The following is a 27,798-nucleotide window of genomic DNA, read 5'->3' as shown; positions in this document are numbered from 1 at the left end:
TCCCGCCGGAGGTTCGAGTTCTTAGAATAAGCTAGTTTAAGTAGTGTGTAAGTCTAGGGACCGATGACCTCAGCAATTTGGTCACACACATTTGAATGTGTAAGTCTAGGGACCGATGACCTCAGCAATTTGGTCACACAGTTTGAACATTTGAACAGGCACATTTTATCTACCTTCGAAAACACCAGGTGTTAAAACTGTTAAGTGACGATAAAAATTGAAAATGTGACGGGCAGTTAAACCGTATTTTTCTTATCTAATCACATGATCTTTCTACTGAAGAAAAACGAACATCGAACGTAGTTTCTCTTTGTTGCTTAACAATGCAGCAAGGGAGGTAGCGTTGCTCACGTCCGTAGGTTTAACCTTAAAATACCCTACACGTGCCTCCTGGGTGGTGCTAATTGAGCAACAGTGATTACAGGCAGCCAGACTATCCATAGGATCTCCTGGCAATGACATATCAACTAAATAGCAGAAACAGTTCTTTTCAGAGCTCATTAACAAGAAACATTGGACCAACTATCAGACTCCTTCAACTGAATATCGAAAGCACTAGCAGGGCAAAGTGTGACTACCTGTCAAAATTTTTGCTGGACAACAATATCGATGTCGTCGCCATTCAAGAAACTCGTGTTTCCAGCGAAGAAATATTCCGAAGCCGAGGTCGAATTCCTGGATATTCTGCACTTGGTGTAACTTACCACGAGGTGTATGGAATTGCTACGTATGTCCGTAACAACATAAACGAAGCTTCGCTGATTTCTGTAAGTGTGAAGGCAGATATACATACAGTTGTCATACAATTGCACGGCATTACTATTACAAATGTTTACAAACCACCCAAAACAACATGGCCCGATTTTGTCCTACACACAGCAGAACATCCTGCAATTTACATAGGAGACTTCAATAGTCACCATGAACTTTGGAAGTACTCTCAAAATGATGAAAATGGGAGCATGCTTGCAGAATGGATCGAAGAGAATAATCTTCATCTAGTGTTTGATGCCAATTTCAGGTCAGCTGCTTGGGACAAGGATTCAAATCCTGACTTATGCTTTGTTAGCTGCAACGAAACTGGCTTTCCTATCAACACCACAAGGAAAGTGATAGATGCCTTTCCTCACAGCCAACACAGACCTGTAATAATACAAATTGGCTCCACTGTTCCTGTCATACGATCAACTCCGCATGCTCGATGGCATTTCCAGAAAGCCGACTGGATGAAGTTTTCAACGGAACTGGATAAGACCATTCGATGGATACCCCCATCACATAATAACTATCAACGCTTCATTGGTGCAGTAACAGCAACAGCTAAAAAGTGTATGCCAAGAGGATACCGAAAAGAATATGTTCCAGGATGGAATGAGGAAAGTGAAACACTGTACCAATACTTCCAGCAAAGTGGTGACCCAGAGATAGCTACGGAACTATTGTCCAGCTTGGACATGTCTCGGAGGCAGAAATGGGCAGAAACAGTCAAAACTATGGACTTTACAAACTCGACCAGAAAAGCGTGGAGTCTTTTGAGAAAACTGGGAGGAAGTGCACCAGCATGCAGAAAAAATTCCGAAGTAACACCAGACCAAATTGCTTCCCACATCATTACCACCTCAAGAGTACCTCCTGACAAGAAACATACAAGACATATCAGACGACAGCTTCGTGACCTGAAAAAGAAGGCATCTCCCTCATCTGAGTATACCCATCCCTTCACAGTTTCAGACATTGACTCTGGACTGAAGGACCTCAAACTTCTTAAGGCACCTGGATTCGATGGTATCCACCCAGAATTCCTGATCCATATGGGAGGAAAAGCTAAGAAATGGCTGGCAGAATTCTTCACTGACATCCTGCTGACTGGTCAACTTCCATCTGAGTTTAAAAAGGTGAAGATAATATCTGTTCTGAAACCTGGCAAACCCAGCAACAGGGTAGAAAACTATCGCCCCATTTCCCTACTCAGCTGCTGCTACAAGCTTTTTGAAAGGCTAATATATAACAGATTAAGTAGTGCTATCTTAGAGAACGTTCCAGTTGATCAGGCAGGCTTCAGACCAGGGCGTAGCTGCTGCGACCAAGTATTGTCTCTCACATCCTTCATAGAGTCAGGATACTAAATGAAGCAGAAAACATCTGTGGCATTTGTTGATCTAACTGCCGCCTTCGACACTGTGTGGAGGGAAGGCCTTATCTACAAATTTCTCCACATCATACCCTGCAGAACAATGGCTCGACTGATTAACAGCATGCTAAGTGATCGGAAGTTCCAGGTAATCACTGGAAGCAACATAAGTAAGGAGAGGAAGCTGAACAACGGATTGCCTCAAGGATCAGTTCTCTCACCCTTACTGTTCAACCTATATCTATCTGATCTACTTGACACTTCGTCCAGAAAATACTGCTATGCCGATGACCTGGCTCAAGCCGTCAAACACCAGGAAATGAAGACAACAGAAGAGATTTTAGCCAATGACCTGTCTGCATTAGACAATTACTTCAAAATCTGGAGACTCCAACCCAGTGTGAGTAAAACAGAAGTGTGTTGCTTCCATCTAAATAACCAGTTGGCGAACGTAAAACTGGAGGTAAGTTTCAGAGGCAGAATTCTTCGTCACAACTGGAACCCAAAATATCTTTGTGTCATCCTGGATCGTACACTATGCTTCAAACAACACCTTCTTAACTTAGCTCAAAAACTGAGGACTCGAAACAACATCCTCCATAAGCTATGCGGAACTACCTGGGGATCTTCAGCAACCACCCTGCGAACTTCAGCTCTGGGCTTGGTATACTCAAGTGCTGAGTATTGTGCATCTGCTTGGATGAATAGTCATCATACAAGGCTTGATGATACCCAACTGAATACGACAATGCGCATAATATCTGGCACAATCAGATCTACTCCAGTTTATTGGCTTCCACTGTTAACCGATATAATGCCTCCTGATCTACGCAGATGTACTGCCCTTATGAGAGAATTCCACAAGATCTCCAGGAATTCTAACCTACCCGTGCGTAGCGACCTGCCACTTTTAAATCGCAAGAGACTGAAATCACGTCATCCAACTCTGTGCGATGCTGCTGACATGGTGGCTAAGAATTTCAAACCTCTTGAAGAATGGAAAGGTCGGTGGGAAGCAGTGACAGATGTGCACTGCATAACATTTTCTCAGGTGCTAAACTTCCAAGTGGATTCGACTTACCACGCAAGACGTGGTCTACTCTCAACAGAATCCGTACCAGACATGGGCGATGCAGGGATGCTCTCTTTAAGTGGAAGATGCTGCCTGATCCAGCTTGTGACTGCGGGGCTCCATACCAGACTGTTCACCACATTGTCAGTGAATGCAGGATTCGAGCCTATCACGGCGCCAAAGAGGACTTCCTGCTAGCAACTCCAGATGCAGTGCACTGGATTGAAGGACTGGATATTCAGTTGTAAAGACAAACTTAAGTTTCTTGTGTGTCAATGTGTACATATGTACATGTAATTTAATTTCATGATATGTCTGTATTAGCCATACGCTAAATAAATAAAATTAAAATGCAGCAAGTCCCAAGTTTTATTGGGTTTTCGTATTTATAACTGATCAGTGATGGAAAATTAAAGAACTATAATTGAGAGGGGGGGCTTGATGTTTATAAACATATAAATGACTAACATTTAGTAAAAGAAAACCTAGAATTGGTGGTAATGGTGGGAGCTTTCCGCCACTTTAAGATGAAATCTATGAAATACCAAGGCGTTGTGCGATTAAAGTTGGCGTACAGCTGCGTTTAAAAAATTGCCCTAACAAGGAAGGAATTTCTCTCAATTGAAGTAATCCTATATAAAGGTTGACCGGCTTCAAGGCTGAAATGTAATAAAATAGGAAAACATTTAAATTTACAAACCTGGGTAAAATTTCTAATTGCTTTCTTTTTGTAACTGAAAAAAATAGTTGTTGCATAACAGCTGGAGTTCCATTTTATTACAATACGTTTCAATTTTTACTCGTCGCAGACCCCTTGACTAGGTCCCACGGACCCAGGGGTTCACAGACCCAACTTTGAGAAACAATGATTTAAAGGATGGGTAGTATAACTCTCAATTAAATCTGAGTTATGATTTTTAAAAATATTACTAAATAAAAATTAGAGTTTGGCGGCCTTGTCCAACAGCAGTCCCTACATCTCCTTTTGTGGCAGCCAGTCGGATTATCCACTTTTAAACTGGTACAATTTCGCACCGAAACGGTAGCCATTGAACCATATGTTGTGTGCACCTCAAACCTCTTCTTACGTCACGCATCAACTGAGCTAAAGATGAATTTTAATCGACGTGCGCCACGGGCAAGGAAATACTGGTATATCAGTTTGGTAACGTTAGGTCAAGGGGTTCATAGTGTAACACGTTCCTTTTCTGCCAGCGTAAGACAGATCGTACTCAAAGTGATGCTGGTTCCGGGTGACATCATTGGCGAATGTTCGAGACGTTGGCTCGCTGGATGGCCTTCTTGTTACCACCTGTCGAAATATCGTTGACAGGATAATTACGCCCGTGCTGTGGCAGCCTCTCGCGTCCCAAATTATGAACATAAAACCACTACTCGAATTAAAAACCGGATCTAATGATTTGCTGCCGTGAAAGTCCGTACGTATTTAAAAGCTGGGAAGATGACATATTTGTTAAACTTGTCTTCAGCTGAGGAACCGGTACTGCCGTACCAGGACACCTTTTTGCATGCAGAGGTTGGGAAGAGAAATGTTGCTCTGCTGGGCACCACATGTGGAGATGCGTGAAAATGGTTTGCGGATGCTGCAGCTGATAAATCCCGCTCTATGTTCATTGTGTGAGAACGACTGTAATGAAAATAAATTGGAGGCGGGAGGGATGTGTTTCCAGACTGGTAGATGGTAGAGAACTCTGGAAGGGACATCTAGCAGCGGATGTCAAATGGCTAATGTTACATGTATAGTTAACAATAATGGGGTCGAAATACAGCACCACCTTAAGGTAGTAATTTCCTTTAGTTGTCTGTACCACGAGCATTTGATACAGACAAGCCATCATGCGTACTTTTAATCGCTTACATTTCGGGTATTTTCGATTTTCAGAGAAATGAAAAGTATACCTCTCTTGCCGGACTTTGTCTAATTCATGCTGTAATTGTTTCTTTATTGTGTTCGTGGTGTTTCTGTCACATTTCTTTCACTGTTGTTATATTGTCCACAAACCTCATTTCCATGTGACTACAAGGTTCTTATGATGGTCTCAGTTTTCCTTTAACACTTCTCCTAGCTATCGTTAGGTTTACTTCGTAACCATCGTTTAGTTGTCCAAACGAAAAAACTAGAAAGAACGAAATTTGTCTAGCTTGAAGGGGGAAGCCAGATGGCGCTGTGGTTGGCCCGTTAGAGGGCGCTGCCATAGGTCAAACGGATATCAACAGCGTTTTTTATTTGGAACCCCCATTTTTATTACATATTCATGTAGTATGTAGAGAAATATGAATGTTTTAGTTGGACCACTTTTTTTAGGTTTGTGATAGATGGCTGGACCTGAGTTCAAATTCCGTCCTTGGAACAGATTTTCATTTTTTGCTTCAGTCTGCACATATGCATCATAGACGTTTGAGACGAAAAAGTCTCTAGAACCATATGGTTTCATTTGACAGAAATTTGTTTGGCGGTATCGAAGATGAAGAAGTTCTCATAACACTTAAGGTATGCATTGAGAGCCTATGTTTACCAGAGTTTTTTGTTTCGAATGATCGTTGTCGTATCCTTGAATATTGACCATTCCATCCTGGAACACACTGTACACCACCACCTGTGTGTTACACATGCTGTATGTGTCATTGACTGTATGTTACATGAGCTCATTATGCCATCCATTGTGCATTGCACGAGCTCTATACGCCATCCATTCTATGTTACATGAACTCAATATGCCATCTACTGTGTGTTACAAGTGCTCTACATGTCATCCACTTAGTGATACAGGTGCTCTATAGACCATCCACTGTGTGTCTTATGAGCTCTTTACACCACCCACTGTGTGTTACAAAAATGATTCAAATGGCTCTGAGCATTATGGGAGTTAACTGCTGAGGTCATCAGTCCCCTAGGACTTAGAACTACTTAAACCTAACTAACCTAAGGACATCACGCACATCCATGCCCGAGGCAGGATTCGAACCTGCAACCGTAGCGGTCTCGCGATTCCAGACTGTAGCACCTAAAACCGCTTGGCCACTCCGGCCGCCTGTGTGTTACAGGTACTGTATATACCCACTGGGTGCCACACAAGCCTTGTATACCATATGCTGTGTGTTACAGGTGCTCTATATGCCATCCACTGTTACAGGTGCTCTATGTGCCATCAACTGTTACAGGTGTTCTCTATGCCATCCACTGTGTGTCACACATGCTCGTTATGCTATCCACTTTGTGTTACATGAATTCAATATGACATCCACTGTGTGTTATAAGTTCTCTATATGTCACCTAATGAGTGATACAGGTGCTTTATATGCCATCCACTGTGTGTCTCATGAGCTCTTTATACCACCCACTGTATGTTACAGGTACTGAATATATCAGCCACTGGGTGTCACACGGCCTTATATACCATATGCTGTGTGTTACAGTGCTCTATATGCCATTCACTGTTACAGGTGCTCTATGTGCCATCAACTGTTATAGGTGCGCTATTTGCCATCAACTGTTACGGGTGTTCTCTATGCCATCCACTGTGTGTCACACGTGCTCGTTATGCCATCCACTTTGTGTTATATGAGTTCAATATGCCATCCATTGTGTGTTATAGGTGCTCTATATGCCATTCACTGTGTTTCATACGAGCTCTGTATACCACTGACTGTGTGTTGCACGTGTTGTGCACAGCACTCTCACACCACTGCCTGCGTGTTGCAGGAGCGCGCAGGGGATGCGGCCTGGCGATGCCCTCCCGCCGCCTGCCGCCGCCCCGGCGGCCGCCGCCGGCTCACTCTCGGTCGCAGCTGCGCGCCGTCTTCTCCGCCTGCGACCCACACCGCACCGGAGTCGTCTCACTGGACCGCCTGCTCGAGCTCGCCAGGGCCTACTGTCCGCCGGACAGCTCGCAGGTACCAGCCACCACTGTCTGCGCCACCGCTTCATTTAGAAAGCAAACATTTCTGTTCGGTGGGGTGTAGGCTAGGTGGTATAGAGGATTAGAGGCTTTTCTTTCTTTTGCTTGTGCCGTTTTTCCCGCGGATACGCAGGGTCGGCATGGTTAATCGGATGTGGCAATATTGGTGGAAGGGGTGGCCGGATGCCCTTCCTGCAGCCACTCCGTACCACTCTGGGAAGGAATTAGTGTACCCCAACTGTGTGCGACTAGTGTAATCCATGGAATAGTGCGAAAGTGTTCAGATGTCTGCGAGCCGTGTAACTGAGGCGGTACGTGGGGACCAGCCCGTTATTCACCTAGGGGATGTGGAAAACCACCTAAAAACCGCATCCAGGCTGGCCGGCAGACCGGCCCTCGTCGGTAATCGGCCGGACGGATTCGATCTGGGGCCGGCGCGCCTACCCGAGTCCAGGAAGCAGCGCGTTAGCGCGCTCGGCTAACCTGGCGGGTCGTATAGAGGATTAGAGTGACAGTTCAAAAAACGTAGTGAAACCTGTGATTACGTAGACTTCCCTGGCGTAATAACATGATACTCTTCTCGGGTACGGAGCCAGGTAGTGTAGTCATCTTGACACAATATACCAACAGACCAAAAGCAGCGAATGTAATACACTTCCGTGGTACACACCAGATATTAGTTCAGTACAAATTGCCGCGCGGGGTTGCCGAGCGGTCTTAGGATCCTTGTCACGGTCCGCGTGGCACACCCCGTCGGAGGTTCGAGTCCTCCCTCGGGTATGGGTGTGTGTCTTGTCCTTAGTGTAAGTTAGATTAAGTAGTGTGTAAGCTTAGGGACCGATGAACTCAGCAGTTTGATCCCATAAACCCTTACCACAAATTTCCACATTTTTTTCATTACAAATTCTACCATCCGACAGAATATTACCTGTAAGGAAATTTTCGATCCAGTCGCAGTTCTGTTAGATATCTCATATGAATGAATTTTCTGTTATCAACACCTAATTTAATTCATGAAACTACCCGTATTGCCTGTATCCTGGCGAAGTCGTGCACTATATTTCACAGTGATGCTCCTCTCGCGAATGAAGCCGGCTGATGTAGTTATCTTGAAACAATATTTCAACTGACCAGCTGGCCGCTTTTTCAGGTGAGTATGTTGACGCACGATCTCGCCGGAACTGAATTACGAACAGAATCGGCTGCTACTTTATACAACGAGGCCGGCTCACCGCGCGTGTGCGAGCTGCAAAGCTGTGAACTAGTACCGCATCGGTGAAAGAAACAGACTAAACGATATATCGCTAGCACAAAACTAATCAAGAGAGTCAGCTGGTCGAAATGAAGATCGTTGTTATTTAATACCAGATAAAATCGGATTCCACGTCTTACACTACTGGCCATTAAAATTGCTACACCAAGAAGAAATACAGATGATAAACGGGTATTCATTGGACAGATATATTATACTAGAACTGACATTTGATTACATTTTCCGCAATTTGGGTGCATAGATCCTGAGAAATCAGTACCCAGAACAACCACCTCTGGCCATTATAACGGGTTTGATACGCCTGGGCACTGAGCCAAAAAGAGCTTGGATGGCGTGTACAGGTACAGCTGCCCATACAGCTTCAACACGATACCACAGTTCATCAAGAGTAGTAACTGGCATATTGTGACGAGCCAGTTGCTCGGCTACCATTGACCAGACGTTTTCAATTGGTGAGAGATCTGGAGAATGTGCTGGCCAGGGCAGCAGTCGAACATTTTCTGTATCCAGAAAGGCCCGTACAGGACCTGCAACATGCGATCGTGCACTATCCTGCTGAAATGTAGGGTTTCGCAGGGATCGAATGAAGGGTAGATCCACGGGTCGTAACACATCTGAAATGTCTTGTCGCTCAAGCATTAGACCAGTTGGTTCGTTGCAACATCTTGGTCCATCCAGCTTCTCTTGGGCCTGACAGCGTTCCTTCTTCCTTTACGTGTGTTCTGCAGCAGTTTGTCCAGAATACATTCATCATCCATTCTTTCTGAGACGGTTGGTACTTTAATAGTGGAAACTAATGATTTACAGCTCGTAAAAAATTGATACGTGTTTAAAATTTTACTGACCTTCAAAGTAGTCACCAGCTTTGTGTATAACCCATTGCCAGCGATGTGGAAGTCGTATGATACTCTTAGCAGTGCCAGTTGTGTTGACAGTTCGAGGGGCGCGGTCTATTGTCCGACGAATTTGCAGCAGTTCTGAAGCGAATACCGTGAAGTGTTTCCTTCAGTTTAGAAATCGAGTTGAGCTCACGAATCTAGACTGTCCACAGGGCAGAGTCGACGAAGTCACGCAGCCATTGCCAAATAACAGTCTTCTATTAGGGTATTAAAGCTACTCGGAGAATTTCAAAGTCGAATTATTCGAGAATTTTTGACAGTTGCACTGAACTGCATAGGGATATTGATATTTGAGTTCTGAACTTCACATATCATAAACATGAAATAATTCAAAAATCAAGTTGTCGTGTGGTCTCCTTGCGATCCACTGAGTTCCAAAGTAACTAACACCCCCTAAGTTTTTGCATGAACAAACCTATGCATGCCGAGAGCATGTATGCACGTACTATCTTACGGAGCATACATTCATATGGTTCAAATGGCTCTGAGCACTATGGGACTTAACTTCTGAGGTCATCAGTCCCCTAGAACTTAGAACTACTTAAACCTAACTAACCTCCGCTAGTTAAGCTAAGCTCGGCCACTTCGGTCGGCGCATACTGTCAGATACGTGATTAGTACATAGAATTTTTGACTGACCCTGTATGTCATACGAAGATTCCGACTTGTACTCGGGAGATGCGATGTTGAAATTTCCGTCGGATCATACCGATTCAGATTTTCCGTCGTATAGGTTAACGCGCAGTTTGGCGGATTGTGAGACAGGGAGCTGAGCCATATTCTGTACTGACCCCAGTCTCTAACTCTGGAAATACGACATACAAACAGTTGAACTACGATCACACACGAGACAAAGATTACACTATTCACAGATCGATGTCACACACGACTTCCCTTTTAAATTAGGGATAGGAAGGGCGTTCGGCCACAAAGGTAAATTAAAATAAATTTGCCAAATCGTGGAAATAGCGGTCCCCGCACTATGGAATAAACGTAAGGTGACAGAATTGGTAATGATTTCCTATTCTTTAGGAATTCCGTTCCTTCTTTCTTTCTTTCTTTCTTTCTCGGGGCCTTTGTCCCACTCCAACGCGGGGTCGGCTTTGTTATTCCGGATTTGGCAGTGTTAATGGCAGAGGGTGGCCCGATGCCCTTCCTGCAGCCACCCCGAACCCCCCGGGACGCAAATAGTGTACCCCAGCTAACTGCGTCTAGTGTTAGTCATGAAATACTGCGAACGTTTCAAATATCTGTGAGTCATGTGACTGTGGCGGGACGTGGGGACCAGCTCAGTATTCACCTAGGGGGATGTGGAAAACCGCCTAAAAACCACATCCAGGCGGATTCAATCCGGGGACGGCGCGACTACCCGAGTCCAGGAAGCAGCGCATTAGCGCTCTCGGCTAGAGGTGGGCAAACTCGTTCATCCTTGGGAACTAGTTCACTGCTGATCGTTCTTTTTTGGGAACCGTTCAATTTTACTCGTTCACCGTTCATTTGTGCTTGATATATGGTCCTTATGAAAAACTGAAAACTAGTAGTGTAGGTGACTGAAGGATGGAGGGCACCAAGAGCGGGCACTTGCCTCCCCCCTGGAGTATGTTCATTACAGAATTCTTACACACTTTTAGAAGTAATTTCTGTGATTCTGCAGAACCTGTCGTTTAGCCAACCGTAGTCTTCTGTGGCTGATCGCAGGGGAATAATATAGGGTGGCGCACCCAAAACCGGCCCCGAGTACAGACTGCTCGCCAATTACGGACGATGTGTTGCCCGTTACGAGCAGATACAGCAAACAGACAAACATGTAATAATTAGGTAGTGAAGAAATAATAAGCTAATGCAAGCAACAATTGCGAAACAATCGATGACGATGTCTAGAGAGCTGGGAGAAGAGAACATGAAAATCTCACGCAACGCACATGGGCTACAGCTCATGTAGTCTTGCAAACCCGTTGGGCCGGCCGCGGTGGTCTCGCGGTTCTAGGCGCTCAGTCCGGAACCGCGCGACTGCTACGGTCGCAGGTTCGAATCCTGCCTCGGGCATGGATGTGTGTGATGTCCTTAGGTTAGTTAGGTTTAAGTAGTTCTAAGTTCTAGGGGACTGATGACCACAGATGTTTAGTCCCATAGTGCTCAGAGCCATTTGAATCCAAACCCGTTGGTGGCTGTTTCCCAACTTAATAGACCACAAGTGTCTTGTAGAAAATTCGTCGTTTCAACTTCCACTACATAGCTATGCTACGTTGTAAACAATAATCGTTTGCACCCTATATATACTTCACGTTGTCTCTGAGTTCGAGGCGAAGTAGAGACTTTATGGAAGCATAAAATAAAATGTGGTTTTCTCATACTTGCGTCACACGCTTAGTAAAAATTAGGTTTTTATGTTGCATTACTAACGCTAATACAGCAATAATAATAATAAAGTTTGCAGTAATAAAGTTTTTGGTTTGAAAGCTCCTTGTCAACAAATGTTTTTAAGATAATAAGTAAATATGATTTTATGGCAATCTATGTCTTTTCAAATGGAGAGGCACGAAAATCGTTTTATATGAATTTTCTTACACTAAAAATTAAGCAAATTATTGAAAGTTAGCTGCTAAATCAAATCGATGAAACCAAAAAATATATGAATAACAAAAAAAAACTTGCCTTGTTATAAGTACGTCTTCTGCTGTTCATCGATATAATGAAGTGAGCTGATATGCCCTTTTGTTATCTGAAAAGACGTACCTATTACATACAACGTAATTTTTTATGTAATTTACTTTTCGATTACCGGTCGTGGACGCTGAATAGCCAGAACCAAATGCAAGAACAGTTTGGAACACATGTAAAATAGACGAGCGCAGTGAACGAAACGAACAACCGGATACTGAACTAACTAGGAGCAGGCGGCAGTGGAACTGAGACAGGTGGTCATGCGAAGAACGACGAGTGCGGCCGAGGGAGACCGAAACTGAGACGAGCACGCGACCGAGGCTGGAACGAGAACTGCCGAAGTGACCGCCGCGACTGAAGTCAGCTAGTGAACTATGAACCGATCGTTCCTTGGAATTCGTTCCTCGGTCCTTTCGTTCATCTTGGTGAACCGTTCCTTTGCACCCGTTCGTTCGCGAACGACCCATCTCTACTCTCGGCTACCCTGGCGGGTTGAATTCCGTTCCTTCTTGTGGTCTTGATAATCACAGATTTAGACCAGATTTTAAACGGATACATTCTTTCCTGCGCGGCAGCAAGCATAAACATTCACTCCAGAAGGACAGCACATTCTTGTGAAGTGAACGAGCATTGTGATGAGGACGTGCGCCCAGGAGTGGACTCGGCGGCGATGAGGCATGCTGGCTGGACTGTTCCGCACGGTGGTTGCAGCTGCTCACAGCTCCGGAAAACTGTCACGCCAGAGTTGCTCGCACTCCCTGGCAGGTGGACGTCAGCGGAGAACACTCCTCTACGTTCAAGCCTGCAGTTCCTGGGTCGTCGCCACCGCGTTCTCAGGGAAACAGGAAGCTCAAATTCTACGCCGGCGTTTGACCTTCCGAAAATACGAGGCCTTTGTAATTTAATTTCTGTCATCCGCCGGAAGTCCTCGCTCTGACGTACCGTAGTTTGCTCCGTCACGTCAATCTTCTGAAGTGCAGGAATTCTTCGCAGGTTTGTTTTACGAAGGCGACGTCTTAAGAATCGAGCTTATCTTCAAATATTTGGATTTCCCTCGACAGACGCTGAGGTCAAATGGCCACGAAGTACCAGGAGAGACAAAGGAAATTACCAGCCGCTTTAAAATTAAAGTCACTAACAAAATGGCTCTGAGCACTATGCGACTTAACACCTGAGGTCATCAGTCGCCTAGAACTTAGAACTAATTAAACCTAACGAATCTAAGGACATCACACACATCCATGCCCGAGGCAGGATTCGAACCTGCGACTGCAGGGGTCGCTCGGTTCCGACTGTAGCGCCTAGAACCCCACGGCCACTCCGACCGGCAAAGTCACTAACAAATGCTGTCGATATGAGAAACGTGAAAATTAGGGAGTACGACAGGCGTCTCATTTTGTTGAAAAAGATAGCAGATTAAAGTGGAAAAGCAGGAAAGGATTGCACACACACCAACAAAAGTTTTGCATTTCCCCTTCATTTCGAAATTTGTGGCACAAATAACAGAAACTAGCTCTGAGGCATGCGAATTTATTCATCTGCAGTGTGTTCAGATGACAAAAAAATAGTGTAACCTCAAAATCGCCTGTTTCATATGGGGATTTTTCACAGCTCTGCTGGGCACGTCAGTACGTGGTGGAACGTACCCTTGCTCAGATGCAGGCATCAATCCGTCGTGGCATTTCACCGTCGATATCATCGAGCCAGGCTTGGTCTAAATTGTCTCACCCTTCCAGAGTACACGCAGAGCAAGTGGTCGTTGTGGACATCCAAGGGCAGCTCTTCTCACACTTCACCCAAAAAATCACCAACATTCTCCTCTGAGTGCGAAAATATTTTGTTGAAGGCGACCTAGATAGGGAGAAACGATCATCGTAATAAAATAAGGAGAATCAGAGCTTGCACGGAAATATTGTGAAGGTGGTTCGATGAACTCTCCACCAGGCACTTAAGTGTTACTTGCAGAGTGCTCATGTAGATGTAGATATAGGTCCCGCATATGTTCGATTGGATTCATGGCTGTGGAACGGGCAGATCATTCCATTCTGATGATCCTAGCATGCTGAACGAACATGTTCATGAGAACAGCACTTAACTGTTATCTGCAGAGTATCCATATAGATGCAGATGTAGCTGCCGCATAGGTTCGATTGGATTCATGGCTGTGGAACAGGCAGGCCACTCCATTCTGATGATCCTAGCATGCTGAACGAACGTGTTCACGAGAACAGCGTGATGAGCACGTGAGTTGTCATCCATTAAGAAGAAATTTTCACCAAAATGTTGCTTATATGGTCCCACAATTGGTTGCAGAATCTTGTCCACGTTCCGTAGATTACTGAGACTGCGCTCGTCAACTGCGAGAGGTGTATGGTGGCCCCATGTAATTCCATTCCAGAGCATCGTCGTCTTACATGTGGAACAAAGTGCTGGAGGCGCTCAATGTTACTTGGTTGTCTCCAGACACGTTGTCTGTGATTATCGGTGTGCAAACAAGTCTCGGTTTCATTCATAAACAACACCTGACACCAATTCTGGGACGCCCGTTCTGCATGGTTTCTTGCTCATCAATAACTGAGTCCATTTTGTTGTGGTACACGACGTGATGGTCGCCAAGGTCGTCGAAAATGGAGATTCGCATCATCCAGTCGTTTCCTAATAGTCTGATGCGGTACATGATGTCCTTAGCCTCTTCGAACGCCGAATTTGGCTGTGGAGCAGTTAGCCCACGGGTCCTGTGACTCAAAAGTCATAGATAACGATCATCCTGCGCACCTGTCGAATGTGGATGGACTGTGTAGTGTAGTCCTCAACAGTACCTGTGAATTGGAACCGATTCCATGTCCTCACCACATCTCTCCAGGGCACCTAGCAACTAGCTTGGTTGAAAAGCCTTCTGCGCGTAACGTGATCTGTGCCCGATCATTGACCGCGATTATCATTCGAGGCATGATGGATGTTCACTCCACTGTTCCACCCACCTGCTGGTCCTTGACTTTAACTGAAATTCTACAATCCTTTGGAGTGCAGCGTTCTACCCGTAGGCAACGCTCATGGTAAATGTGTGTATCTTTACCAACAACGTCGGGAGTGACCTTCCAATCGGCACAGGAACAGTTACAATAGAAACACACTCGCAACAAAACTACTTGTGAACTAGTTGTAATGATAATCATGTATGAAAATCAAGGAAACGGCAAAGAGATACAATACCAATAGTATCCGTTCATCCTTTGATCATGTTGTGCAATAAAATGAGCACATAACTCAGGAAGAGGCGTACAGAACGTAAATAACCCAACATGGAAACAAATTCTAGCCTTAATTATTTACAAAACACACGCACACACAACACTGTTCTATTCCATTCACGCCGTTACTATGACCCTTCTCCAAGCACACTTCAAAGCTTCTTTGGTACCCCTCAGCCTGAAACAATCAAAACATAGAAGTAGCAGCAGATATATGCCTTATGTGAAAGACCTGGAGAAGCACATCGCATGTACTCTTGAACAAAGTGTGTATGTGAATAAAATATTTATGTCTAAATATTATGTACAGTATCGCCTCTTTGAACTTTTTCTTAAATGCACTTAATTTCTTTATATTATGTGCTACTGCAAACCATGCATTGAAGATTCTTTTATAATTTACTTTGAAAATACCACAGAAGAATATACGCAGATGATTTGTTCGAGTACTGACGATGGAAGAAATATTCGTTATCAGTATTAAATTGAAGATGTGTGCGAAATATGTTGAGCTATTCCTCATCACGACGTTGAGCGCCTCTACCATGGGCTAAATTACGATCCGTTCCCAAATATATCACTAACTGGAGGCATGCCACTCCCTTGACGTTAATGTGTCCACCACTTGGGGACGTTAAGCACAGCGCCCCTCTTCGTGTTATTAGAGCAGCGCACGGTATTTCACCGTCTCATCTCCCTTCAGTTCCACAGTGATGTGTATGAATACAAACACAACACAGCTGTTGCACGTTCAGTTAATTCAGGCATCCAAACTAGTGTTCAGACGGAAGACGCCTGACGTAGAACCGAATATAAAATTCCGCACTAAAAACAGAATACGATGGTACACAAAAATGCGAAAGAACTTGCTTCTCTTGTAACAGCTCAAATGGCTCTAAGCACTATGGGACTTTAATATCTGAGGTCATCAGTCCCCTAGACTCAGAACTACTTAAACCTAACTAACCTAAGGACATCACACACACAATGCCCGAGGCAGGATTCGAACCTGCGACCGTAGCAGCATCGCGGTTCCGGACTGACGCGCCTAGAACCGCTCGGCCACAGCGGCCGGTCTCTTATAACAGCAGCGTACCGTAGATCAACACAAGGACTGAACGTTCCTATTGATTTGAAAAAAAAAAAAACGAACAAGTCATTCATGTTCTCAAGAAGTGTCCTCGAACAGACCCACAAAACTATAGCCTAAAGCGCTGGCGTGAATCTCTTGTGTAGTTTTGGAATATATCTTATGTTCGCATATGATGAAATTTCTGAAATCTCCTCAGTAGGGATCAAAATTATTTCCGCAAATAACGACCGTTGAACTCCAGCTCTCTCAGTTCCTCCACGAGACCCACAAAGCAGTAGATACCGGCGTCCAAGTTGATGCCGCGTTCCTCGATTTCCCGAAGACGTTCGACCCAGTTTCACACTGCCGCCTAATGAACAAAATACGATTGCACTGAATATCAAACCAGTTGTGCGATTAGACCGAAGAATTTCTGGCTAACAGAACACAGCATGTGATTTTCAACGTCGCGAAATCGTCAGACGTGAATGTAAATTCTACAAGTAAAGACTACAAAGGAGTGTCATAGTACCACTACTTTATACGGTGTGTACAGGTGTTTCGGTAAGAGCGTGCAACCATTTAGCAGGCCATAGGAGAATGCCTCACTGGACAATTTGAGGTAGGGTAACTGGGGTTGGAGATGCCGGCTTAAGGAGATATTGAAGTAAACTTCTCTACCGTTCTGGCCGAGCGGTTCTAGGCGCTTCAGTCCGGAACCGCGCTGTTGCTACTGTCGCAGGTTCGAATCCTGCCTCGGGCATGGCTGTTTGTGATGTCCTTAGGTTAGTTAGGTTTAAGTAGTTGTAAGTCTAGGGGACTGATGACCTCAGATGTTAAGTCCCATAGTGCTTAGAACCATTTGAACCAATCTACCGTTCTGTCTAACATTACTGTCTTCCGGCATATTTACAAGCAACATATGTACAAGTTTACACATACTGTGCTGTTTATTTACATGTAGAATTTTTATTTCCTGCAAAGAAACAAGGAGGACGAGTCTAATTACTAGAAAGTCACGGTGCTCGTTTTGTTTTCTTCATTTGTCCATAAGGTGGCTCTGTTGTATCGTATTTACATTGTCCTATAATAGAACGAGCCATGAATCAACGACAGACCCATTCACTACTCATTGCTATTCAGAGGCGTACAGTGCAATACGATGGAGCAGTACCGATACAGTTTCGCAGAACTCACTGACATGCACTTTGTGTATGAGGAAGTACGTTGCAACGCGCTTGCTTCTGAATGGCTGTGCAAGAAACAATTTCCTAACAAGCATCATCCGTCACAACTAGTGTTTATTACTCCCGATCGACGAATGCCACAATTTTAGCTGCCTGTGGTGTGATTCGAAATACACCAGGGGTATTTGTCATGGTGCGTCAGAATCTTGTTCGCTGATGTCATGCTTGCATTGAGGTTGATGGTCTTCAGTTTCAGCACATTTTGTAAGATACAGTGCAAATGGTACATTCATTATATCAGTGGTGGTATTTGCAGTATTGGAACTAATGTTAATAAAAAAGCACACAGTAATATGATTTTATTTCTATTATCTCCTTATGCTGGCTTCTCCGACCTCAGGTTCCCTAGCTCAAATTGTTCAGTGGAGTATCCTCTATGTCGTCTTATTTAAACATCCTATATACATGACGTAGCGAATAACGTTCAAACATCTACCACGCTTTTCGCGGATGATGTTGTTGTATACAGGCATAGAAAATTGTAGGCCGGCCGGTGTGGCAGAGCACTTCTAGGCGCTTCAGTCTGGAACCGCGCAACAGCTAAGGGCGCAGGTTCGAATCCTGCCTCGGGCATAGATGTGTGTGATGTCCTTAGGTTAGTTAGGTTTAAGTAGTTCCAAGTTCTAGGGGACTGATGACCTCAGATGTTAAGTCCCATAGCGCTCTTACAGATTTTAAATGCCAACTTGAATAGTCATTTGGTTGTCATTTCACCCAACGACTTTAGAATTTCCGAAGGAATGTTATCTGCACCATCCGCCTTATTCGATCTCAAGTCTTCAAAAACTCTTTTAAAGTCTGACTGTTATATCGGATCCCCTATATGTTTCATATCGCCTCCCAGTTCCGCTTTTATCACTCAGTATACAGTTCATCCCTGTCATAAAGGCCTTCAATGTACCGTTTCCACCTAGACGTTCTCTGCGCGTAGAAACAGAATTTCCACTGCAATCTTAATGTTGCTGCCCTTGCTTTTAATTTCACCGAAGGCAGGTTTGACTTTTCTTTATGCTGCGTCAGTCTTTCCGATGATCATGTCTTTTTCGATCTCTTCACATTTTTCTTGGAGCCTTTTCTCCTTGACTTCCCTGCTTTTCCTGTTTTTATAATTCCTAAGTGATGTCCAGTACATTCCTGCATTCCTGTCTTTCCCTGAACATTTTTGTGCTTCCTTCTTTCGTCGAACAACTGAAGTATTTCTACTGTTTCTCAAGATTTCGTCGCAGTTACCTTCCTTGTCCTTATGTTTCTCTTCCCAACTTCTGCGACTGCCCTTTTTAGAGGCTTTCATTACCGCCTTAGAGAACTTCATATCCATCTCGTCTTTCTCAGTACTTCAGTATCCTGTTTCTTTCAACATTGATTTTTCTTGATTATTCGCTTAAACTTCAGTCTAATCTTCATCCGAGTCTTTATCTGCTTTTTGGTACGACTCAACTTACAGTCCAATATCTGATTTTCGAATCTCTTTATTTATTTTATTTATTTAGCGTATGGCTATACATGCAACATTAATACATCAAGTGTTAGACATTAAAATCTTATAACAATCATAAATGTAATTTATGTTTATATTGCTCAGTTAAAAGGTTATATCGAGGTTTGAGATCCATTCTAGCGCCGATGGGGATGCCTCCAGGAAGTCGGACCAGTTCCCTGCATATGCTCGCAAGGAGCATTCACCATGGATGTGTTGGATCGTCCGTCTATGGGCACCGCAGTCGCATTCTGGTGACATCGCTCTTCCCCATTTGTGTAGTGAATCCGCACACCTGCCATGTCCAGTACGTATTCGATTTAATGCGGACCATGTTTTCCGTGTTAGTTCCATTCCAGAGATGTTGCAGTTATAGCTCTCAAACCAGGTCTGCAGTTGGTCATTTGTCTTTTGGTTCCAATCTAGTCTCCATTGTTTCATGTGGTCATAGTTATTATTTTGAAGCTGCTCAGCTGTGCGTATGGGTGGCTTTCTTGATTTCAATCGAGTGTGTCGCAGTTGTGAGAATTCTTCTTTAATTGGTAGTTCTGGTTTTGTCTCAATCTTTCTGAATTCGTGCAGTAGGGCCGCTTTTCTACGCAGGTCCGGGGGCAGGATATTACATAGCACCGGTAACCAGTACGTGGGCGTTGATTTAGCAGTTCCAGAAATCAACCTCATTGTGTTATTTAATTGCCTGTCAATAAGTTTGGTGTGACAGCTATTAATCCAGACTGGAGCGCAGTACTCAGCCACAGAGAACACTAAGGCGATAGATGAGGTGCGTAATGTTTTTGCGTTAGTTCCCCAAGTAGTACCGCTAAGTTTTTGGATGATGTTATTCCGTGTTCGAATCTCTGTCTGACTGTGTTAAAATCCAGCTGTAATCTTCCTGCGCCTTCTCGCCTTTTCTAAATATAGGAACCATGTCTTACTCTTGAGATTTTTGAGCAATTCATTTGCTATTACTAGCCGAAATTAATTGCAGAGCTCAGTTAGTCTTTCATCTCTCTCATTCCTGCAATCAAGTCCATATTCTCGGGTAACTCTGTCTTCTGCTTCCTCCCCAACTACCACGTTCCAGTCCCCTATGATTGGTAGGTGGTCATCTCCCTCTACATACTGAATTACCTATTCTGTAACTTCATATACTTTCTCTGACTCTCCATCTATCTTCTCGTCTTCTGCTTGTCACGTCAGCATGTATACCTGAACTATTATTGGCGGTGGTTTGTCGTTGACTCCGATGAGATCAACCTTATCACTGAACTTACTCTCAGCCCTAGCGTCTTCTTCTAACGCATCCTACTCCTGTTATACTGTTTTCTCCTGCTGACATTAGCCTAAATTCAACCGATCAGAAATGCAGTTGACGTTCATGGAGCTGTAACAGCCGCTCCATTCACCGCCACCGCGTAGCATCTTGGTATAAGATGTGAAGATGGTCAAAAACTGACCGAAACCGGTTACAGACAAAATAAATGTTTTTGCAGTCGAGACTGTTTGTGTGTATTTTTAAAATACTTCGCATTTCCATTTTCAGATTTTTTAACTTCCCTGCCACATTCATGCATCTCATATTCCACACTCCAATTTGTAAATGTTACCCTTTCGTTAGTTATGCAATCTTTTTCTCATGGTGACCTCTCCGTAGCCAATCCCTTCCCAGGGATCCGAATGAGGAACTAACAAGTCACCATTTCTGAAGTTTTATGTATAGGAATAACATTTGAGAGTAATAGGCGTATTACGTGGCTGATAATGTTTCCCTCGCTCTGTGGTGAAAAAAGTGGGAATTGGACTGTAAACAATGGAAAGTGTGAGTCCATCCATATGCGTACTAAAAAAGATATTATTAATTACGGATACAAAACACACAAACTTAAAGGTTTTCGGTTCAGAAAAATACCTAGGTATTACAGTTACGGACAGCTTAAAATGGAACCATCACACAAAAAACGTGAGGAAGGCGAATCAAAGACTGCGTGTTACTTGAGGAACACTTAGAAGGTGCAGCAAATCTACGTTACACTGCACTACGCTCGCAAGGCTACTGCTGCGCGATATGGACTCCTTAGTAGGGACCCTGGTAATCCATCAACGAAACGGGAACCGCAGCTGGACATGAAGTACTTCAATAATGATAACAAAACCAACAGCTGTATTGGAATCCAACATCGTTTACTTTTCTTAACACGTACAACCATTTCGACACCGAATGATGTCATCTTCAGGCCACAAGCGTTACCTGCAAGTTACAACCGCAATGACAAAAATAAACAGTATCTTCAAATGGGAACAGTTATAAAGCATGTGCAACGAACAGATTCGTATGCAGCGAAGCCAAATTTAACTTGATTCGGTTCCATCATAGTAGTAACAAGCCCAGATTTATCAGATGGTATATATATAGATAGATAATAAGGTGATAACAATATGTGTATGCTAGCCTTGTTACTACTATGATGACACAGAATCCAGCTAATTTTGGCTTCGCTGCATACGATTCTCTTCGCTGCACATGCTGGCGTACATGCTTGAATACTGTTCGCATTTGAAGACTCTGTTGGTCTTTGTCATTGCGGTTGTAGATGGTAGGTAACGCTTGGGGCCTGATGGTGACGCTATTTGGTGTCGAAAGTGGCAGCATATGTTAAAAAGAATAAAGGACGTTGGATTCCAACACAGCTGTTGGTTTTGATATCATTATTGAAGTACCTTAGTGGGGCGGATTGGCGGAGTTCAAAGAACTGTAGTGTTTTTGTATTATTGCGAAATAATGGAGAGAGTGACACGATTATGATGAGTGAGTTAGGATGCCAATCATTAAAACATAGGCGTTTTTAGTGACGGTGGATCTGTTCACGGTATTTCAGTCGCCAACTTTCTCCTCCGAACGCCAGAACATTTTTTGGACTAATATCCACATAGGGAGGAATGACCATCGTAATAAAATAAATCAGCGCTGGCACCAAAGGTAAAAGGTGTTCCTTTTTTCCACGTGCTGTTCGAGCGTTGAACGGTAGAGAAATAATCCGAAAGTTATTCAGTGAACCTTATGCCAAACGCTTAAGTGTGAAACGCAGAGTAATCACGTATGTTTACAGTGGTCTGAGAATTTAGATTTAGAGTGGGCAATACAGTTATTAACTTGACTCTTGACAGACACTTTGGATGGAGACAAGTGATAAAGTTGTACCCAAGTGCCTTGTCAAGGGCACAGTGTAGGATATTCTACGTTGTCACTAGTTCCGGAAAGGGTACAAGGATTTCGTAATTATCTTTTCCGGGGCAGACCTGTACTGTCTTGGAATCTCGCGGCGATTGACTGTCTAGGACTCGACGTCACACATTTGTCAAGTGTGTCATCTTCGTTGGGGATTCTGACACGTCAGGGACGACCGCGAATACTGTGCACAAGACTTATTGAGAGAGGATCGGTCAAGGGCCGATCTTGTACACGGGAGGCTGTGAACCGTCGCACGGACCAGGTCAGTGTATGGAAGCAGGTCAGGAGGGTGGGGCGAGCGATGCTGAAGGCCGCGCACACACTTCAGGCGTCAATGAGTGTGGCCGGGTCAGGGGTCGCTGCTACATGTGGGTCACCACCAGTGCAGCACTCTGCTCTGCCGTCGGCGACCGAAGAGTCCGACAGTTCACGTCGTGCCGGCGCTGCAGCGATGAGTACGGTACTCGCTGCGAGCGGGGACTCTGACGTGGGACAGGTACGGACACACTCTTTCTGTCAGGCTACCAAAGTTCTTACTCTGTTTGGAATTCGGTGACGTCAGCAATGCAGCGTATACTGTGACCTCTCCCTCAACTGCATGTCGAACCGTAGCTGTCTTAGGATGGCGGACAAAGATCCTCGTAATCTGTCCCTGGCCGGCCAGTGTGGCCGAGCGAGTCTAGGCGCTTCAGTCTGGAACCGCGCGACCGCAACGGTCGCAAGTTGGAATCCTGCCTCGGGCATGGATGTGTGTGATGTTCTTAGGTTAGTTAGGTTTAAGTAGTTCTAAGTTCTAGGGGACTGATGACCTCAGCTGTTAAGTCCCATAGTGCTCAGAGCCATTTGAACCATTTTGAATCTGTCCCTGACTAAATTATGCAATTGGTTATCGAAATTACAGCAGCAGGTACACAGCAAATAACGAAATTTTGCTTACTGCACGGGTACAGTATAGTAGGAAGCAGAGCCCACTTCCGGATCGTGAATCTCTGATATGCATGAAAGTGGGCGTTCTTGATCCTTTTTAAAGAAAAATAACTCGTTTTGTAAAATAAGGGGTGCAATACATCACTGCATAACATAGTGATGAACATAGCACAAGCAACTTTTATCAGTTTATACACTTCATCCTTCCTTTTTCCGCTTCTTTTTTAGGCCTCCACATTTGTGAACTGTTTTCTGAAACTCGATATCAAATTTTGTTGCTAAGTTTTTATTGTCCTTTCGATCTACAATTGGAATATGGTTTAGATATATTTAACCATCTCTTTCTACAACCTACTTTTCTTCTTGTATTCTTGTTCGTGTAATGTTCCTGGAGCATTTTCCAAAAAGACGAGGTCTTCTGCGCTACAAAAAGAAAAGAACAGGGCTTTAGCGTCCAACGGTACCGACCAGCCGTCGCGTCATCCTCAGCTCTGAGGCTTCGCCGGATGCAGATACGGAGGGGTATGTGGTCAGCACACCGCTCTCCTGGCCGTTCTGTTTTCTTGACCGGTGCCGCTACTTCTCAATCACGTAGCTTCTCAATTGGCCTCACAAGGGCTGAGTGCACGCCGCTAGCCAAGAGCACTCGGCAGACCCAATCGGTGACCCATCCAAGTGCTATCCAAGCCCGACAGCGCCTAACTTTGGTGGAAACCAATGCGGCAAGGCCGTTGGCTCTTCTGCGGTACAGTTTTATAAGTAATTCGAAGTGGTCAGTGGTCCAATCCTTAGGCAGACTGGAAGCAACTAGAACATGTCGTCACCTGAAAACTGCGGGAAAAGTCCTGGATTTTCTGAACCTGGCCCGTTACTGCAGAAATCCGCACGTGTGCGTCCAGCTAATGAGACCGGATCGGTTGTTCCGAGAACTGCAGCTGAAGACCTCAAGGTCGTGTCTCCACTAATGGACACGCAGAGACGGCAGGTGTCCCAGAAACCGTCGCTAACATCCAGTCGTGTGTGACCAGCCAATGCATCCCTACGCAGACAATGGGCGCAAGTCACTGAAGTGGTCAAAGTGTAAGCAGTTAGCAATTTCTTTGGTTTATTGATAGCGCTTTTGGGTTATCGTACATTATTCGCACAATTATTATTATTATTATGTCAGGAAAAGATATCGAAAAGCAAAGCTCCTCCCAATGCCCAAGGATTAGGAAATGTGTGGAAGAGAAAAAAGAAACTGGGGGAGGGGACCTAAACTCGACTGAAGGAATCAGAAGATAGCTTGGTTGTTGTTGTTATGTAGTCTTCAGTCCAGAGACTGGTTTGATGCAGCTGACCATGCTACTCTATCCTGTGCAAGCTTCTTCATATCCAAGTAACTACTGCATCCTACATCCTTCTAAATCTACGTAGTGTATTCATCTCTTGGTCTCCCTCTACGATTTTTACCCTCCACGCTGCCCTCCAATACTAAATTGGTGATACCGTGATGTCTCAGAACATTTCCTACCAACCGATTCCTTCTTCTGGTCAAGTTGTGCCACAAATTCCTCTTCTCCCCGATTCTATTCAGTATCACCTCATTAGTTACTTGATCTACCCACCTAATCTTCAGCATTCTTCTGTAGCACCACATTTCGAAAGCTTCTATTCTCTTCTTGTCTAAACTATTTATCGTTCATGTTTCACATCTATACGTGGCTACACTCCATACAAATACTTTTCTAAAAGACTTTCTGACACTCAAATCTATACTCGATGTTAAGAAATTATCATGATATGGCAAAATTTTACATAAGTTGTAGGTAATCAAATTAAGTCCGTAGATCTTGCAGACTGAAGTAGCTGTCGTAAGTTATTATCTATCAGTGACTGACAGTACCGTGTTGAGACACTTGAATACTAGAAAAGCTTCCCCAAGAAGAAGGATTAATAGTTGTAGCAACCTGCTGTCGTTGTGCAGGGAAGCTTGTTAGAATGTGTGCAACAGATCTGCAGACGTTCAGCACAGTTGCAGGAGAAGGCTTCGAAGATGTTGCACAGAAATAGCAGCACAGTACTGAAAGTGCAAGAGACGTGCGTCCTCACCCTTCAACAATTTCTCGCAGAAAAAAACAAGTATACGAATACGATGTGACTGCAGCCTGCGAATGGTGCTCGATATGGAGGATGGAACGAGCGCATGAACAACTAATATGCGGACAGGTGCGTACAACAAAACGCATTATTTCGGTCTTAACACGTGTTCGATCTCGCGAGGGTTACCGTGGAAAAATAGGGCCCTGTTTCTTGTAGAATTTCTGCCTGATATGGAGAAAAGAGTTTCAAGCGTTAGGGATATTTACAGATCATCTGTTGAGGGTTAGCCGGCCCGAGTGGCCGAGCGCTTCTAGGCGCTACAGTCTGGAACCGCGCTACCGCTACGGTCGCAGGTTCGAATCCTGCCTCGGGCATGGACGTATGTGATTTCCTTAAGTTAGTTAGGTTTAAGTAGTTCAAAGTTCTAGGGGACTGATGACCTTAGAAGTTAAGTCCCATAGTGCTCAGAGCCATTTGAACTATTTTTAGTTGAGGTTTACGTTCGTTACAGATCGGGGGCCAAACTTGAAAAAAGCTTTTTGAGAACTACTGTCGCATTCCGTGCAACAACCACTCCCTTAGCATTGCTCTGTGCCATACCCTTGGGGATAATTTGTTGCAAGAATATGCCCCTAATGTTTACGCATCGCTGAAAGCAGCGAGAAAAGTCGTACCTTATTTAAAAAGTAGTGGCCCTGTGAAAGACTCGCGTTTGCAGTTTACTGTAAAGCAGTATGCTGGGATACTGTATGTGTCGTGTTAAAATCCGTTTATATGCAACATGAACGAATTGCTGAAAATTTACGTGAATTTGGGTAAATATACATTTTTGGAACTGATATTACCAGGTAACTGCCAAATTAATTCAGTTCTCGAAATACTTCAACAGGCTATGTAAGTTGACAGATGTCAGACGCTGCACTTTTCGTGCCCTGAGGATACCACATATAGGATTATTGTGATAAGAATGTGGCGGACAGTCAGGTAAGCAGTCCCACACACGTAAAACGACACACTTGTAAACAAATAACATTTAAATTTTTGGTTAAATATTTTAAACACCCAGAACTAGATAAGAGATCGTATTTAAAGAAGATGGTGTACCTTGATATTGTCAGAAAATGGCAGTAATGAAAGCACACAGCTCAGAATCTCATGACGGAAAAACTGAAAATAAAGCCAGTGCATTTGCTTGCATTATTACTAGTGCCAGAGACACGTCACCTGAAGCAATAGTCGATAACTGAGAGAGGAAGTTTATACCGCAGGAAGTTCGTGATGTGCTGCACCTCAAGGTAAACACTCTGGCCACTTCAGTGACTTGCGCCGCATTTTCTGCATCTAAGGTAACGCGATGTAATGTAAGTTTGCTAAGTATATAATTTATCAATACTGACATCCTCAAAGGTTGATCGCATAATAGTGAAAAGAAATTCATGTGAATAATGCACCAAATTTATTTGCTTCAAATGGCTCTGAGCACTATGGGACTTAACATCTGTGGTTATCAGTCCCCTAGAACTTAGAACTACTTAAACCTAACTAACCTAAGGACATCACACACATATCCATGCCCGAGGCAGGATTCGAACCTGCGACCGTAGCAGTCGTGCGGTTCCGGACTGAGCGCCTAGCCAAATTTATTAGTTGCTACCCGATATAACCCATTTATCCACCATACAGGGCTGTTGTATTATTTGCAGAATGTTGCACAGAGGACGAAGCCTCTAAATTGACGCTTTCAAAACCGTCGACGAAGTTCCCACGTTTCTGTTGATGGTAAAGCCAGATGAGGGGCAGTCGCTTCTCGAGTGATGGAAATCAAAAGCAACTGCTTACCTCAGACTGTTGAAAGTGGTACGAGACCTATTTACACCTGCCTGCCTCTAGCCTCTCTAGCGAGAGGGTATTTAGTAGAACTTGGCTTGTCACTATCGACAAATGTAATGGAACATGTGAATGACCTGCTTATGGTGCACTGCAGTATCATTCTAAGTTTCAGTTATCATATATCTCTAGCGTCTTAATTGTTGCTTCAGGAGTAAATTCATCCGGGAGGTCGTTATAGCGTTATGAGAGGAATAATATTTATTTACTTTAGGCGTGAAAGTTTTCAATAAACTTCGTGTATCTGTTATGTCAGCAGCTTGTGTTCTTTCATCATTTTTCTTTTAATTTTAATGATTATATTTGCACGCAACAGATAATTTCGTGGTTCCATCATACACAGTGCTGTCATGTAGATAATTTTGCAGGAGGGCTGCGAGTAAGTTACTATGAACAGTTCAGTGATAAGGTTGTTCTCAATGGAATCGACAGCAAACCACCGTCAACAGTTGTTCAGGTACATATATCGACGTCACAAACGGAAGATGAAAAGATATATAAAGAGTTAGAGAAAGTGTATGATGTCATTGAACAAGTAATTCAGTATGTAAAGAGAGATGATAATCTACCAGTCATAAGGAACTGGAGCGTGATAGTAGTGGAGCGAGCAGAAGGTGGAGCTACGGGAGAATATGGATTTCATTGCAGGAAAGAAAAGGTGAAAGAC

General features: G+C 44.0%; 1 protein-coding gene across 4 annotated transcripts in view; it reads left to right on the top strand.

Annotated features, from left to right (window-relative positions):
• Positions 1-27,798, top strand: part of LOC124790108 (rab11 family-interacting protein 4) — a 965,431-nt gene that overhangs the window by 242,478 nt on the left and 695,155 nt on the right. For 3 of the 4 annotated variants that reach the window (XM_047257679.1, XM_047257680.1, XM_047257677.1), the window contains exon 2: positions 6,928-7,118. In XM_047257679.1, coding sequence (XP_047113635.1) covers positions 6,954-7,118 — 165 coding nt within the window. In that variant the 5' untranslated portion in view covers positions 6,928-6,953. Of the gene's footprint in view, positions 1-6,927; positions 7,119-27,798 lie in introns of those variants that run through there. The other variant, XM_047257681.1, reaches the window with a different exon arrangement.

This window comes from Schistocerca piceifrons, chromosome 3 (assembly GCF_021461385.2).
Source record: "Schistocerca piceifrons isolate TAMUIC-IGC-003096 chromosome 3, iqSchPice1.1, whole genome shotgun sequence".
Classification (NCBI taxonomy): Eukaryota; Metazoa; Arthropoda; class Insecta; order Orthoptera; family Acrididae; genus Schistocerca; species Schistocerca piceifrons.
Note: the sequence above shows the minus strand (reverse complement) of the source record. Positions and strands in the feature narration are given on the sequence as shown.